This window comes from Oncorhynchus clarkii, chromosome 7, assembly GCF_045791955.1.
Source record: "Oncorhynchus clarkii lewisi isolate Uvic-CL-2024 chromosome 7, UVic_Ocla_1.0, whole genome shotgun sequence".
Lineage (NCBI taxonomy): Eukaryota > Metazoa > Chordata > Actinopteri > Salmoniformes > Salmonidae > Oncorhynchus > Oncorhynchus clarkii.
The window spans coordinates 9,184,125-9,202,291 of record NC_092153.1 but is presented as its reverse complement, the minus strand read 5'-3'; the positions used below and the strand labels follow the sequence as shown (position 1 = coordinate 9,202,291).

Here is an 18,167-nt window from a genome sequence, read left to right as displayed (position 1 = left end):
GACAAGAGAGACAAAACACATCACGACAAGAGAGACAAAACACACATCACGACAAGAGAGACAAAACACACATCACGACGAGAGAGACAAAACACATCACGACAAGAGAGACAAAACACACATCACGACAAGAGAGACAAAACACACATCACGACAAGAGAGACAAATCACATCACGACGAGAGAGACAAAACACATCACGACGAGAGAGACAAAACACACATCACGACAAGAGAGACAAAACACACATCACAACGAGAGAGACAAAACACACATCACGACAAGAGAGACAAAACACACATCACGACAAGAGAGACAAAACACACATCACAACGAGAGAGACAAAACACACATCACGACAAGAGAGACAAAACACACATCACGACAAGAGAGACAAAACACATCACGACGAGAGAGACAAAACACACATCACGACAAGAGAGACAAAACACACATCATGACAAGAGAGACAAAACACACATCACGACAAGAGAGACAAAACAAGTCACGACAAGAGAGACAAAACACACATCACGACAAGAGAGACAAAACACACGTCACGACAAGAGAGACAAAACACACATCACGACAAGAGAGACAAAACACACATCACGACAAGAGAGACAAAACACACATCACGACAAGAGAGACAAAACACACGTCACGACAAGAGAGACAAAACACACATCACGACAAGAGAGACAAAACACACATCACAACAAGAGAGACAAAACACATCACGACAAGAGAGACAAAACACACATCACGACAAGAGAGACAAAACACACATCACGACGAGAGAGACAAAACACATCACGACAAGAGAGACAAAACACACATCACGACAAGAGAGACAAAACACACATCACGACAAGAGAGACAAATCACATCACGACGAGAGAGACAAAACACATCACGACGAGAGAGATAAAACACACATCACGACAAGAGAGACAAAACACACATCACGACAAGAGAGACAAAACACACATCACAACGAGAGAGACAAAACACACATCACGACAAGAGAGACAAAACACACATCACGAGAAGAGAGACAAAACACACATCACAACGAGAGAGACAAAACACACATCACGACAAGAGAGACAAAACACACATCACGACAAGAGAGACAAAACACATCACGACGAGAGAGACAAAACACACATCACGACAAGAGAGACAAAACACACATCATGACAAGAGAGACAAAACACACATCACGACAAGAGAGACAAAACAAGTCACGACAAGAGAGACAAAACACACATCACGACAAGAGAGACAAAACACACGTCACGACAAGAGAGACAAAACACACATCACGACGAGAGAGACAAAACACACATCACGACAAGAGAGACACTACAACACTACATAAGACTGAGACACCAACACAGATTGGAAGCAACACATGGAAACATGGCAGCATGTGTTATGTCCTGTCCTGTCTCCAGGTTATAGTGTGTATTGTCCTGTCTCCAGGTTATAGTGTATATTGTCCTGTCTCCAGGTTATAGTGTGTATTGTCCTGTCTCCAGGTTATAGTGTGTATTGCCCTGTCTCCAGGTTATAGTGTGTATTGTCCTGTCTCCAGGTTATAGTGTGTATTGTCCTGTCCCCAGGTTATAGTGTGTATTGTCCTGTCTCCAGGTTATAGTGTGTATTGTCCTGTCTCCAGGTTATAGTGTGTATTGTCCTGTCTCCAGGTTATAGTGTGTATTGTCCTGTCTCCAGGTTATAGTGTGTATTGTCCTGTCTCCAGGTTATAGTGTGTATTGTCCTGTCTCCAGGTTATAGTGTGTATTGTCCTGTCTCCAGGTTATAGTGTGTATTGTCCTATCTCCAGGTTATAGTGTGTATTGTCCTGTCTCCAGGTTATAGTGTGTATTGTCCTGTCCTGTCTCCAGGTTATAGTGTGTATTGTCCTGTCTCCAGGTTATAGTGTGTATTGTCCTGTCTCCAGGTTATAGTGTGTATTGTCCTGTCTCCAGGTTATAGTGCGTATTGTCCTGTCTCCAGGTTATAGTGTGTATTGTCCTGTCCTGTCTCCAGGTTATAGTGTGTATTGTCCTGTCTCCAGGTTATAGTGTGTATTGTCCTGTCTCCAGGTTATAGTGTGTATTGTCCTGTCCCCAGGTTATAGTGTGTATTGTCCTGTCTCCAGGTTATAGTGTGTATTGTCCTGTCTCCAGGTTATAGTGTGTATTGTCCTGTCTCCAGGTTATAGTGTGTATTGTCCTGTCTCCAGGTTATAGTGTGTATTGTCCTGACCTCTCAGGACAAACTCACTGAGACCCACATGGGTATGAAGAGTAGAGACATTATAGAAACACGGTCAGCAGCTGTCATTGGGTGTGTGTGTGTGTGTGTGTGTGTGTGTGTGTGTGTGTGTGTGTACCCTGTGTGGTCAAATTTCTCAAATTACAAACATGATCTGAGCATAGAAACTAGAAAACATATATCTGTTCTCCTTAATGATACTTAAACTAGAAAACTGTCACGCTCTGACCAAGGGCTTGGTTCTCTATGGTGTTTAGATCAGAGCGTGACTAGGGGGGTGTTCTAGTCATTCTATTTCTATGTTGGTGAGTTGTATGGTTCCCAATTAGAGGCAGCTGGTAATCGTTGCCTCTAATTGGGGATCATATGTAGGAAGCCCTTTCTCTCACCTGCTTTGTGGGATATTGTTTAGAGTATCTGGTAATCGTTGCCTCTAATTGGGGATCATATGTAGGAAGTCCTTTCTCTCACCTGGGTTGTGTATCTGGTAATTGTTGTCTCTAATTGGGATCATATGTAGGAAGCCCTTTCTCTCACCTGGGCTGTGTATCTGGTAATCGTTGCCTCTAATTAGGGATCATATGTAGGAAGCCCTCACCTGGGTTGTGTATGTGCGTGTAGCACCACGGATGTCATGCTTCCTTGTTTGTTTATTGGTTCGTTTAGAAGTTTCACTTTATTAAAATATGTGGAACTCAACACACGCTGCGCCTTGGTCCGTCTTTCCTCACGATCGTGACAAAAACATATTTCTGTTCTCCTGAATGGTAGAATCTAGAAATCATATTTCTGTTCTCCTGAATGGTAGAATCTAGAAATCATATTTCTGTTCCCCTGAATGGTAGAATCTAAAAAACATATTTCTGTTCTCCTGAATGGTAGAATCTAGAAAACATATTTCTGTTCTCCTGAATGGTAGAATCTAGAAAACATATTTCTGTTCTCCTGAATGGTAGAATCTAGAAAACATATTTCTGTTCTCCTGAATGGTAGAATCTAGAAAACATATTATGTTCCCTTGAATGGTAGAATCTAGAAAATATATTTCTGTTCTCCTGAATGATAGAATCTAGAAAACATATTTCTGTTGTCCTTAATGACAGAATCTAGAAAACATATTTATGTTGTCCTTAATGATAGATTCTAGAAAACATATTTCTGTTGTCCTTAATGATACTGTTGCTTTAATTGGATCATAATTCCATTTTAACTGACTTGCCTAGTTAAATAAAGGTTAAGTAGGATTACATTCACGTTTTGCAGCAATACTTGTTATTGTTATTATGTCAGGCCATTTCAATTAAAAAATCCTTCCAGTCTCTTTCAATACTCTTCAACATAATATGTAATTATAGGACAACTGCATAAATGGGGAAAAAAATGCTTTGGCGACAGATAAATAATGTAAATAGCAGTGTGTAATAAGGATGATATCTATTCATATCCTGGTAGCTGTGTCTAAATCACATGAATATTGTGTTACTGCAATCAGAACCTTTACATGAATCATTAATGCTGCTTGTGGGCTGTTATTTAAGCTGTTTAAATATTAATGTTCTGGACGGACTCCCTATACATTACCCCAGTCTGTGGTACATATCTCCCTATACATAACCCCAGTATTTGGTACATATCTCCCTATACATAACCCCAGTCAGTGGTACATATCTTCCTATACAGTGCCTTGCGAAAGTATTCGGCCCCCTTGAACTTTGCGACCTTTTGCCACATTTCAGGCTTCAAACATAAAGATATAAAACTGTATTTTTTTGTGAAGAATCAACAACAAGTGGGACACAATCATGAAGTGGAACGACATTTATTGGATATTTCAAACTTTTTTAACAAATGAAAAACTGAAAAATTGGGCGTGCAAAATTATTCAGCCCCTTTACTTTCAGTGCAGCAAACTCTCTCCAGAAGTTCAGTGAGGATCTCTGAATGATCCAATGTTGACCTAAATGACTAATGATGATAAATACAATCCACCTGTGTGTAATCAAGTCTCCGTATAAATGCACCTGCACTGTGATAGTCTCAGAGGTCCGTTAAAAGCGCAGAGAGCATCATGAAGAACAAGGAACACACCAGGCAGGTCCGAGATACTGTTGTGAAGAAGTTTAAAGCCGGATTTGGATACAAAAAGATTTCCCAAGCTTTAAACATCCCAAGGAGCACTGTGCAAGCGATAATATTGAAATGGAAGGAGTATCAGACCACTGCAAATCTACCAAGACCTGGCCGTCCCTCTAAACTTTCAGCTCATACAAGGAGAAGACTGATCAGAGATGCAGCCAAGAGGCCCATGATCACTCTGGATGAACTGCAGAGATCTACAGCTGAGGTGGGAGACTCTGTCCATAGGACAACAATCAGTCGTATATTGCACAAATCTGGCCTTTATGGAAGAGTGGCAAGAAGAAAGCCATTTCTTAAAGATATCCATAAAAAGTGTCGTTTAAAGTTTGCCACAAGCCACCTGGGAGACACACCAAACATGTAGAAGAAGGTGCTCTGGTCAGATGAAACCAAAATTGAACTTTTTGGCAACAATGCAAAACGTTATGTTTGGCGTAAAAGCAACACCCTGAACACACCATCCCCACTGTCAAACATGGTGGTGGCAGCATCATGGTTTGGGCCTGCTTTTCTTCAGCAGGGACAGGGAAGATGGTTAAAATTGATGGGAAGATGGATGGAGCCAAATACAGGACCATTCTGGAAGAAAACCTGATGGAGCCTGCAAAAGACCTGAGACTGGGACGGAGATTTGTCTTCCAACAAGACAATGATCCAAAACATAAAGCAAAATCTACAATGGAATGGTTCAAAAATAAACATATCCAGGTGTTAGAATGGCCTAGTCAAAGTCCAGACCTGAATCCAATCGAGAATCTGTGGAAAGAACTGAAAACTGCTGTTCACAAATGCTCTCCATCCAACCTCACTGAGTTCGAGCTGTTTTGCAAGGAGGAATGGGAAAAAATGTCAGTCTCTCGATGTGCAAAACTGATAGAGACATACCCCAAGCGACTTATAGCTGTAATCGCAGCAAAAGGTGGCGCTACAAAGTATTAACTTAAGGGGGCTGAATAATTTTGCACGGCCAATTTTTCAGTTTTTGATTTGTTAAAAAAGTTTGAAATATCCAATAAATGTCGTTCCACTTCATGATTGTGTCCCACTTGTTGTTGATTCTTCACAAAAAAATACAGTTTTATATCTTTATGTTTGAAGCCTGAAATGTGGCAAAAGGTCGCAAAGTTCAAGGGGGCCGAATACTTCCGCAAGGCACTGTACATAACATCAGTCAGTGGTACATATATCCCTATACATAACCCCCGTCTTTGGTACATATCTCCCTATACATAACCCCAGTCTTTGGTACATATCTCCCTTTACATAACCCCAGTCAGTGGTACATATATCCCTTTACATAACCCCAGTCAGTGGTACATATCTCCCTATACATAACCCCAGTCAGTGGTGCATATCTCCCTATACATAACCCCAGTCAGTGGTACATATCTCCCTATACATAACCCCAGTATTTGGTACATATCTCCCTATACATAACCCCAGTCAGTGGTACATATCTTCCTATACATAACATCAGTCAGTGGTACATATCTCCCTATACATAACCCCAGTCAGTGGTACATATCTCCCTATACATAACCCCAGTCAGTGGTACATATCTCCCTATACATAACCCCAGTATTTGGTACATATCTCCCTATACATAACCCCAGTCAGTGGTACATATCTCCCTTTACATAACCCCCGTCAGTGGTACATATCTCCCTTTACATAACCCCAGTCAGTGGTACATATCTCCCTATACATAACCCCAGTCAGTGGTACATATGTCCCTATACATAACCCCAGTCAGTGGTACATATGTCCCTATACATAACCCCAGTCAGTGGTACATATCTCCCTATACATAACCCCAGTCAGTGGTACATATCTCCCTATACACAACCCCAGTCAGTGGTACATATCTCCCTTTACATAACCCCAGTGCTTGGCTGATTTACAGGTTTACAGGCAACTGCCAAAATAAAGGAAACACCAACCTAAAGTGTGTGAGTAGGATGCAGTCATTGCGCTAACGCCAGTTAGCAGTCATTGCGCTAACGCTAGTTAGGAGTCATTGCGCTAACGCTAGTTAGCAGTCATTGCGCTAACGCTAGTTAGCAACTTTCTTCAAACTGCACACAGAGATATACAAAATGGTATCCACAAGTTCATCTGACTCTGGGGAAGTAGATACATTGCCAAAATCCCAAAGTATCCCTTTAAGGCTATTTTACAATCGAATGTGACCTTATTTATTTTTTTATTTCACCTTTATTTAACTAGGCAAGTCAGTTAAGAACAAATTCTTATTTTCAATGACGGCCTAGGAACAGTGGGTTAACTGCCTGTTCAGGGGCAGAACGACAGATTTGTACCTTGTCAGCTCGGCGATCTGACATTATTTTCCCATTTGAACCCTACGGTGTTTTTAAATGGTTGAAAGCGGAGTGACAGACATTTGGGTGACAACTAATCCAAAAATCAAGACATTGTTTTTTCCATTGGAATTTGCTAGTGCATTTTAGATGGTGAAAAGCATAGTGATAACACACTACAATTTAACTGACTTTTAGCTGTCTTTTTGAGTGGGTAAGGTATCTACTTCTAGCCATGGTAACCAAAATAATTGGGTAACTGGGCATTTTTAGACATGGCCCTAAGCATGATGGACGCTACTTGCTTAATGAACTCAGGAGGCAGCTCTGTGTAGAAGCACGTGTTTTCAACAGAGCCGACTCACTCCAGTGTTTCCATGACGTTGTCAGTTACCTGAACGTTGTCCTCTGTCTATAGATAATAGAAAACATCACCAACCCTGAATAAAACTACGGTATGAGTGACACCTTTCATTCAGAATCAGAGGACGTCCCAAATGGCACCCTATTCCCTATGTAGAGCCCTGGTCTAAAGTAGTGCACTATATATAGGGAATAGGGTTCTATAGGGTCCCGGTCTAAAGTAGTGCACTATATAGGGAATAGGGTTCTATAGGACTCTGGTCTAAAGTAGTGCACTATATAGGGACTAGGGTGCAATTTGAAATGCAATCCCAGCCTGGACTACAGTCTCTGTTTTAGAAGCATAGTACTACTTAAAGGATCCAGTAACCCCCAGTCCAGCTGTGGAGTGTCTTGTTAGTTAACTTCTTGACACTACCTACCGTTAGCGGGATAATTGTCATCAACAACCGCTGAATTGCATTGTGCCATATTCAAATAATATTACTAAAAATATTTATATTCATGAAATCACAAGTGCAATATAGCAAAACATTTTGTTAATCCACCTGTCGTGTCAGATTTAGAAAATATGCTTTACAGCGAAAGCAATCCAAGCGTTTGTGTAAGTTTAGTGATCACTATACAAAATATTATGAACACCTAGCATCAAAGTAGATTGGTCACGAAAGTCAGAAAAGCAATAAAATGAATCGCTTACCTTTGATGATCTTCGGATGTTGTCACTCACGAGACTCCCAGTTACACAAAAAATGTTCCTTTTGTTCCATAAAGATTATTTTTATATCCAAAATACCTCAGTTTGTTTGGTGCGTTATGTTCAGAAATCCACAGGCTCGAGCGGTTACGACAACGCAGACGAAAATTCCAAATAGTTTCCATAATGTCTACAGAAACATGTCAAACGTTTTTTATAATCAATCCTCAGGTTGTTTTTAAAATAGATAATCGATAATATATCAACCGGCACTGTTTACTTTTTCAGTAGGAGAGGGAAAGACAATGGCTGCCCCACTGTGTTACAAAAGCAAAACTCATGGGAACACCCAGCTATCCACCGACGCGATGTTATCTTTCTCATTCATTTTTCAAAATAAAAGCCTGAAACTATGTCTAAAGACTGTTGACACCTTGAGGAAGCGATAGGAAAAGGAATCTGGTTGATATCCCTTTAAATGGCGCGAAGGCAGGCTATGGAACATGGAGCTTTCAAAATAGAAGCCACTTCCTGGTTAGATTTTCCTCAGGTTTCACCTGCAATATCAGTTCTCTTATACTCACAGACATTATTTTGACAGTTTTGGAAACTTTAGAGTGTTTTCCATCCTAATCTTCAATTATATGCATATTCTAGCATATGGCCCTGAGAAGTAGGCCGTTTACATTGAGAACGTTATTTTTCCAAACATAAAAATTGTGCCCCCTAGCTGAAATAGGTTAAAGGATCCAGTGACCCCCAGTCCAGCTGTGGAGAGTGTCTTGTTAGTTAAAGGATCCAGTGACCCCCAGTCCAGCTGGGGAGAGTGGAGAGTGTCTTGTTAGTTAAAGGATCCAGTGACCCCCAGTCCAGCTGGGGAGAGTGGAGAGTGTCTTGTTAGTTAAAGGATCCAGTGACCCCCAGTCCAGCTGTGGAGAGTGTCTTGTTAGTTAAAGGATCCAGTGACCCCCAGTCCAGCTGGGGAGAGTGGAGAGTGTCTTGTTAGTTAAAGGATCCAGTGACCCCCAGTCCAGCTGTGGAGAGTGTCTTGTTAGTTAAAGGATCCAGTGACCCCCAGTCCAGCTGGGGAGAGTGGAGAGTGTCTTGTTAGTTAAAGGATCCAGTGACCCCCAGTCCAGCTGTGGAGAGTGTCTTGTTAGTTAAAGGATCCAGTGACCCCCAGTCCAGCTGGGGAGAGTGGAGAGTGTCTTGTTAGTTAAAGGATCCAGTGACCCCCAGTCCAGCTGTGGAGAGTGTCTTGTTAGTTAAAGGATCCAGTGACCCCCAGTCCAGCTGGGGAGAGTGGAGAGTGTCTTGTTAGTTAAAGGATCCAGTGACCCCCAGTCCAGCTGTGGAGAGTGTCTTGTTAGTTAAAGGATCCAGTGACCCCCCAGTCCAGCTGGGGAGAGTGTCTTGTTAGTTAAAGGATCCAGTGACCCCCAGTCCAGCTGTGGAGAGTGGAGAGTGTCTTGTTAGTTATAGGATCCAGTGACCCCCAGTCCAGCTGTGGAGAGTGGAGAGTGTCTTGTTAGTTAAAGGATCCAGTGACCCCCAGTCCAGCTGTGGAGAGTGTCTTGTTAGTTAAAGGATCCAGTGACCCCCAGTCCAGCTGAGGAGAGTGGAGAGTGTCTTGTTAGTTAAAGGATCCAGTGACCCCCAGTCCAGCTGTGGAGAGTGTCTTGTTAGTTAAAGGATCCAGTGACCCCCCAGTCCAGCTGGGGAGAGTGTCTTGTTAGTTAAAGGATCCAGTGACCCCCAGTCCAGCTGTGGAGAGTGTAGAGTGTCTTGTTAGTTATAGGATCCAGTGACCCCCAGTCCAGCTGGGGAGAGTGGAGAGTGTCTTGTTAGTTAAAGGATCCAGTGACCCCCAGTCCAGCTGTGGAGAGTGGAGAGTGTCTTGTTAGTTAAAGGATCCAGTGACCCCCAGTCCAGCTGTGGAGAGTGGAGAGTGTCTTGTTAGTTAAAGGATCCAGTGACCCCCAGTCCAGCTGTGGAGAGTGGAGAGTGTCTTGTTAGTTAAAGGATCCAGTGACCCCCAGTCCAGCTGTGGAGAGTGGAGAGTGTCTTGTTAGTTAAAGGATCCAGTGACCCCCAGTCCAGCTGTGGAGAGTGTCTTGTTAGTTAAAGGATCCAGTGACCCCCAGTCCAGCTGTGGAGAGTGGAGAGTGTCTTGTTACTTAAAGGATCCAGTGACCCCCAGTCCGGCTGTGGAGAGTGGAGAGTGTCTTGTTAGTTAAAGGATCCAGTGACCCCCAGTCCAGCTGTGGAGAGTGGAGAGTGTCTTGTTAGTTAAAGGATCCAGTGACCCCCCAGTCCAGCTGTGGAGAGTGGAGAGTGTCTTGTTAGTTAAAGGATCCAGTGACCCCCAGTCCAGCTGTGGAGAGTGTCTTGTTACTTAAAGGATCCAGTGACCCCCCAGTCCAGCTGTGGAGAGTGGAGAGTGTCTTGTTAGTTAAAGGGTCCAGTGACCCCCAGTCCAGCTGTGGAGAGTGTCTTGTTAGTTAAAGGATCCAGTGACCCCCAGGCCAGCTGTGGAGAGTGGAGAGTGTCTTTTTAGTTAAAGGATCCAGTGACCCCCAGTCCAGCTGTGGAGAGTGTCTTGTTAGTTAAAGGATCCAGTGACCCCCAGGCCAGATGGGGAGAGTGGAGAGTGTCTTGTTAGTTAAAGGATCCAGTGACCCCTAGTCCAGATGTGGAGAGTGTCTTGTTAGTTAAAGGATCCAGTGACCCCCAGTCCAGCTGTGGAGAGTGGAGAGTGTCTTGTTACTTAAAGGATCCAGTGACCCCCAGTCCAGCTGGGGAGAGTGTCTTGTTAGTTAAAGGATCCAGTGACCCCCAGTCCAGCTGTGGAGAGTGGAGAGTGTCTTGTTAGTTAAAGGATCCAGTGACCCCCAGGCCAGATGTGGAGAGTGGAGAGTGTCTTGTTAGTTAAAGGATCCAGTGACCCCCAGTCCAGCTGGGGAGAGTGGAGAGTGTCTTGTTGTTTAGTGGATTATCCATCTCTCTACTCTTTGGAGAAATAAATAGTGTCCATCCAAACTCAGAAATACGAAGAATAAAACCAAGACCTCGGGCTTTATGTTTCATCTTGCTTTTGATTTTGCTGTTGTACTCTGAAGTACCTGTATAGAATAGTATTTGAATAAACTCGTGAATGAAAGGCAGTCTTTGAAAATCCCAGCATGGTGATTTGAGATTGCATTGAGACTGGAGCAGCTCTATAGAAAATCTGGTCTCTTTGTCAGAAGCTGTTGACAAAATAGACAAGCGCTTAGACATGGCCTTGCATACAATACAATACAATAAATGACATTCCATAGACACAATGCTGAGCTTCTGTATGCAAAGTCAACGTTCCATCTCTTCACCTCTGAATCGTTCCTCCTCTTTCTCTCCCCTATCCCTTCTTACAGAGTTTTTCCTGGAGCTCCTCGACAACAGTGAGAAATCCCTGAATAACATGTTCACGCGGACCTACGGGAAGCTGTACATGCAGAACAGTGAGCTGTTCCAGGACCTGTTCACGGAGCTGAAGCGTTACTACACTGGGGGGAACGTCAACCTGGAGGAGATGCTGAATGACTTCTGGTCCCGTCTGCTAGAGAGGATGTTTCAGCTGCTGAACTCTCAGTACCACTTCACCGACGACTACTTGGAGTGCGTCAGTAAATACACTGACCAGCTGAAGCCTTTCGGTGACGTACCCCGGAAACTAAAGGCACAGGTTACGAGGGCCTTCATCGCTGCAAGGACCTTCGTCCAGGGCCTCATGGTGGGCAGGGAGGTGGCTAACAGGGTGGCTAAGGTACGTTACTCAGTTTATGGTCTTCTCACCCGAATCCTGACCCTGACCCTAACTCTGACCCTGACTCTGACCCTGACCCTAAATCTGACCCTAACTCTGACCCAGACCCTAACTCTGACCCAGACCCTAACTCTGACCCTAACTCTGACCCAGACCCTAACTCTGACCCTAACTCTGACCCAGACCCTAACCCTGACCCTAACTCTGACCCTGACATTAACTCTGACCCTAACTCTGACCCAGATCCTAACTCTGACCCTAACTCTGACCCAGATCCTAACTCTGACCGTAACTTTGACCCTGACCCTAGCTCTGACCCAGACCCTAACTCTGACCCTAACTCTGACCCTAACTCTAACTCTGATAATGCACTACCCAATTTCCAAAATTGCACCTTGTGCATTCTACTATTACAACTATGAAGAGGAAGTAGAAAGCACCCAGTTTGGGAAGCAGTGACCTAGAGGACCATCTGGTAACCTCTCACCTGTTCTGTCTGGCTCTGGGGGTGTACTCCACAATGCCTGAGGCTCAGCTGATGATCTCCTAATGGAATGCATGGGGCTGACTGGCTATGCCTGGGGCTCAGCTGCTGATCTCTTAATGGAATGCATGGGGCAGACTGGCTATGCCTGGGGCTCAGCTGCTGATCTCTTAATGGAATGCATGGGGCTGACTGGCTATGCCTGGGGCTCAGCTGCTGATCTCTTAATGGAATGCATGACAACAACAGCTGGTTGTGATGGTGTATGGAATGACAACAACAGCTGGTTGTGATGGTGTATGGAATGACAACAACAGCTGGTTGTGATGGTGTATGGAATGACAACAACAGCTGGTTGTGATGGTGTATGGAAGGACAACAACAGCTGGTTGTGAGGGTGTATGGAATGACAACAACAGCTGGTTGTGATGGTGTATGGAATGACAACAACAGCTGGTTGTGATGGTGTATGGAATGACAACAACAGCTGGTTGTGATGGTGTATGTAATGACAACAACAGCCCAAGTGATGGAAAAGGTGTCTGTGAGGAATGTCCAGACTATGTTGTTGTATCATTCGTTATGCCGGTGAAGAGCCGCGTTGGAGCTGATATCCCCAGTGAATTGATGTTGATCTGTTGTTGTCTGCTTGAGTTACAGCAGGGTCTCGTTAGATTTAACAGAGAAAGCATCAAGGTAGTGACTTCATTGTGCCTCAGATTGGTCCACCGAGTGAGTCTACTGTGCACCATTGTTTAGGATAGACTATTACTCAACAGACAATGCTTTTTCTTCCTATTAATTCCTCTGGATATAATGACAACCAATCACATGGCTTCCTCACAACATGACCTGGTAATGACATGACGTATCCATTTTGGTTTCCGTGTTACACTTGCAATGTTATACAATTACAAGGGGGCTTGAAGTCGTTGAATTTGGAGCTCAACAGATTCAAGTCGTCTCCTGGAATAGGTTCAAGGGGGCTTGAAGTGGTTGAATTTGGAGCTCAACAGATTTACCTGGTTGTGATGGTGCATGAATACCTGGTTTACCTGGTTGTGATGGTGTATGAATACCTGGTTTACCTGGTTGTGATGATGTATGAATACCTGGTTTACCTGGTTTTGATGGTGTATGAATACCTGGTTTACCTGGTTGTGATGGTGCATGAATACCTGGTTTACCTGGTTGTGATGGTGTATGAATACCTGGTTTACCTGGTTGTGATGGTGTATGAATACCTGGTTTACCTGGTTGTGATGGTGTATGAATACCTGGTTTACCTGGTTGTGATGGTGTATGAATACCTGGTTTACCTGGTTGTGATGGTGCATGAATACCTGGTTTACCTGGTTGTGATGGTGTATGAATACCTGGTTTACCTGGTTGTGATGGTGTATGAATACCTGGTTTACCTGGTTGTGATGGTGTATGAATACCTGGTTTACCTGGTTGTGATGGTGTATGAATACCTGGTTTACCTGGTTGTGATGGTGTATGAATACCTGGTTTACCTGGGAAATCAGACGTTTCCTCCGTTTAGGGACAAGTCCTTGTTGTAGCTGAATATCTGATGTTATTTCCTTTATTTTAAATCCGTTTGTTGTGAGACGGTGGCGTCGCGAACCGGCTCAAAGTAACATAAAGGGAGACAATGTGGAGGTAAGGAACAACAAAATATATTTATTAACTGAAGTAAACTAAATGTAATTTGTGTAGTCAGTAGTCAGTAGTGTAAGTGGGTTGCCTGCATAAATGTGACAATGAGGGGTGTTGAAAGGTGCCAATGCAAACCAACAAAAACAGCCACAAAAAAAGCCACAACTAAAATCAGTGTCTGCATGGAGAGAGTCTCCTCAATGACTGGGGGAAGAGGTGTATTTATCCCGGGACACACCCTGCCCAGGTGTGTCTGCATGGAGAGAGTCTCCTCAATGACTGGGGGAAGAGGTGTATTTATCCCGGGACACACCCAGCCCAGGTGTGTCTGCATGGAGAGAGTCTCCTCAATGACTGGGGGAAGAGGTGTATTTATCCCGGGACACACCCAGCCCAGGTGTGTCTGCATGGAGAGTCTCCTCAATGACTGGGGGAAGAGGTGTATTTATCCCGGGACACACCCAGCCCAGGTGTGTCTGCATGGAGAGAGTCTCCTCAATGACTGGGGGAAGAGGTGTATTTATCCCGGGACACACCCTGCCCAGGTGTGTCTGCATGGAGAGTCTCCTCAATGACTGGGGGAAGAGGTGTATTTATCCCGGGACACACCCTGCCCAGGTGTGTCTGCATGGAGAGTCTCCTCAATGACTGGGGGAAGAGGTGTATTTATCCCGGGACACACCCAGCCCAGGTGTGTCTGCATGGAGAGAGTCTCCTCAATGACTGGGGGAAGAGGTGTATTTATCCCGGGACACACCCAGCCCAGGTGTGTCTGCATGGAGAGAGTCTCCTCAATGACTGGGGGAAGAGGTGTATTTATCCCGGGACACACCCTGCCCAGGTGTGTCTGCATGGAGAGAGTCTCCTCAATGACTGGGGGAAGAGGTGTATTTATCCCGGGACACACCCAGCCCAGGTGTGTCTGCATGGAGAGAGTCTCCTCAATGACTGGGGGAAGAGGTGTATTTATCCCGGGACACACCCAGCCCAGGTGTGTCTGCATGGAGAGAGTCTCCTCAATGACTGGGGGAAGAGGTGTATTTATCCCGGGACACACCCAGCCCAGGTGTGTCCATGTCGCTGACGACCCTCCCAGCCCCGCCCACCGACATCCTAATAAGGAAAACAAGAGCAAAGAGAATGAATTCGGCAGACAGAGTGGGAGGGGTCACAGGTGGCCACTTTCGTTCTGTTTCCCGCTGCTTCAAGTGAACTGTGGTAATAAAAAAACACTGTGCGGTTACTATGACGACATCATCTAACGTCGGTTTCAACTTGGCCTTCCGTTTAATAAATAAAACACTGTGCGGTTACTAAGACGACAGCATCTAACGTCGGTTTCAACTTGGCCTTCCGTTTAATAAATAAAACACTGTGCGGTTACTATGACGACAGCATCTAACGTCGGTTTCAACTTGGCCCTCCGTTTTAAAAAAAAAACGCTATTCATGGAGAGATTAGTGCTACCGTTATTCATGGAGAGATTAGTGCTACCGCTATTCATGGAGAGATTAGTGCTACCGCTATTCATGGAGATTAGTGCTACCGCTATTCATGGAGAGATTAGTGCTACCGCTATTCATGGAGAGATTAGTGCTACCGCTATTCATGGAGAGATTAGTGCTACCGCTATTCATGGAGAGATTAGTGCTACCGCTATTCATGGAGAGATTAGTGCTACCGCTATTCATGGAGAGATTAGTGCTACCGCTATTCATGGAGAGATTAGTGCTACCGCTATTCATGGAGAGATTAGTGCTACCGCTATTCATGGTGAGATTAGTGCTACCGCTATTCATGGAGAGATTAGTGCTACCGCTATTCATGGAGAGATTAGTGCCACCGCTATTCATGGAGAGATTAGTGCTACCGCTATTCATGGAGAGATTAGTGCTACCGCTATTCATGGAGAGATTAGTGCTACCGCTATTCATGGTGAGATTAGTGCTACCGCTATTCATGGAGAGACTAGTGCTACCGCTATTCATGGAGAGATTAGTGCTACCGCTATTCATGGAGAGATTAGTGCTACCGCTATTCATGGAGAGATTAGTGCTACCGCTATTCATGGAGAGATTAGTGCTATTCTCACACATGTGACAATGAAATAATCATCTGAATATCAATAGCAAGGCCTAAAACACATGTCATAATGTAATAGTCCTCTGAATATCAATAGCAAGGCCTAAAACACATGTCATAATGTAATAGTCCTCTGAATATCAATAGCAAGGCCTAAAACACATGTCATAATGTAATAGTCCTCTGAATATCAATAGCAAGGCCTAAAACACATGTCATAATGTAATAGTCCTCTGAATATCAATAGCAAGGCCTAAAACACATGTCATAATGTAATAGTCCTCTGAATATCAATAGCAAGGCCTAAAACACATGTCATAATGTAATAGTCCTCTGAATATCAATAGCAAGGCCTAAAACACATGTCGTAATGTAATAGTCCTCTGAATATCAATAGCAAGGCCTAAAACACATGTCATAATGTAATAGTCCTCTGAATATCAACAGCAAGGCCTAAAACACATGTCATAATGTAATAGTCCTCTGAATATCAACAGCAAGGCCTAAAACACATGTCATAATGTAATAGTCCTCTGAATATCAATAGCAAGGCCTAAAACACATGTCATAATGTAATAGTCCTCTGAATATCAATAGCAAGGCCTAAAACACATGTCATAATGTAATAGTCCTCTGAATATCAATAGCAAGGCCTAAAACACATGTCATAATGTAATAATCCTCTGAATATCAATAGCAAGGCCTAAAACACATGTCATAATGTAATAGTCCTCTGAATATCAATAGCAAGGCCTAAAACACATGTCATAATGTAATAATCCTCTGAATATCAATAGCAAGGCCTAAAACACATGTCATAATGTAATAGTCCTCTGAATATCAATAGCAAGGCCTAAAACACATGTCATAATGTAATAGTCCTCTGAATATCAATAGCAAGGCCTAAAACACATGTCATAATGTAATAGTCCTCTGAATATCAATAGCAAGGCCTAAAACACATGTCATAATGTAATAGTCCTCTGAATATCAATAGCAAGGCCTAAAACACATGTCATAATGTAATAGTCCTCTGAATATCAACAGCAAGGCCTAAAACACATGTCATAATGTAATAGTCCTCTGAATATCAATAGCAAGGCCCAAAACACATGTTATAATGTAATAGTCCTCTGAATATCAATAGCAAGGCCTAAAACACATGTCATAATGTAATAGTCCTCTGAATATCAATAGCAAGGCCTAAAACACATGTCATAATGTAATAGTCCTCTGAATATCAATAGCAAGGCCTAAAACACATGTCATAATGTAATAGTCCTCTGAATATCAATAGCAAGGACTAAAACACATGTCATAATGTAATAGTCCTCTGAATATCAATAGCAAGGCCTAAAACACATGTCATAATGTAATAGTCCTCTGAATATCAATAGCAAGGCCTAAAACACATGTCATAATGTAATAGTCCTCTGAATATCAATAGCAAGGCCTAAAACACATGTCATAATGTAATAATCCTCTGAATATCAATAGCAAGGCCTAAAACACATGTCATAATGTAATAGTCCTCTGAATATCAATAGCAAGGCCTAAAACACATGTCATAATGTAATAGTCCTCTGAATATCAATAGCAAGGCCTAAAACACATGTCATAATGTAATAATCCTCTGAATATCAATAGCAAGGCCTAAAACACATGTCATAATGTAATAATCCTCTGAATATCAATAGCAAGGCCTAAAACACATGTCATAATGTAATAGTCCTCTGAATATCAATAGCAAGGCCTAAAACACATGTTATAATGTAATAGTCCTCTGAATATCAATAGCAAGGCCTAAAACACATGTCATAATGTAATAGTCCTCTGAATATCAATAGCAAGGCCTAAAACACATGTCATAATGTAATAGTCCTCTGAATATCAATAGCAAGGCCTAAAACACATGTCATAATGTAATAGTCCTCTGAATATCGATAGCAAGGCCTAAAACACATGTCATAATGTAATAGTCCTCTGAATATCAATAGCAAGGCCTAAAACACATGCCATAATGTAATAGTCCTCTGAATATCAATAGCAAGGCCTAAAACACATGTCATAATGTAATAGTCCTCTGAATATCAATAGCAAGGCCTAAAACACATGTCATAATGTAATAATCCTCTGAATATCAATAGCAAGGCCTAAAACACATGTCATAATGCAATAATCCTCTGAATATCAATAGCAAGGCCTAAAACACATGTCATAATGTAATAGTCCTCTGAATATCAATAGCAAGGCCTAAAACACATGTCATAATGTAATAGTCCTCTGAATATCAACAGCAAGGCCTAAAACACATGTCATAATGTAATAGTCC

At 43.0% G+C, this 18,167-nt stretch overlaps 1 protein-coding gene across 2 annotated transcripts in view; it reads left to right on the top strand.

Moving 5' to 3' along the window:
* Nucleotides 1-18,167, top strand: part of LOC139412849 (glypican 6a) — a 601,441-nt gene that overhangs the window by 162,037 nt on the left and 421,237 nt on the right. For both annotated transcript variants that reach the window (XM_071159596.1, XM_071159595.1), the window contains exon 3: nucleotides 11,216-11,607. In XM_071159596.1, the coding sequence (XP_071015697.1) occupies nucleotides 11,216-11,607 (392 nt within the window). The remainder of the gene's footprint in view (nucleotides 1-11,215; nucleotides 11,608-18,167) is intronic.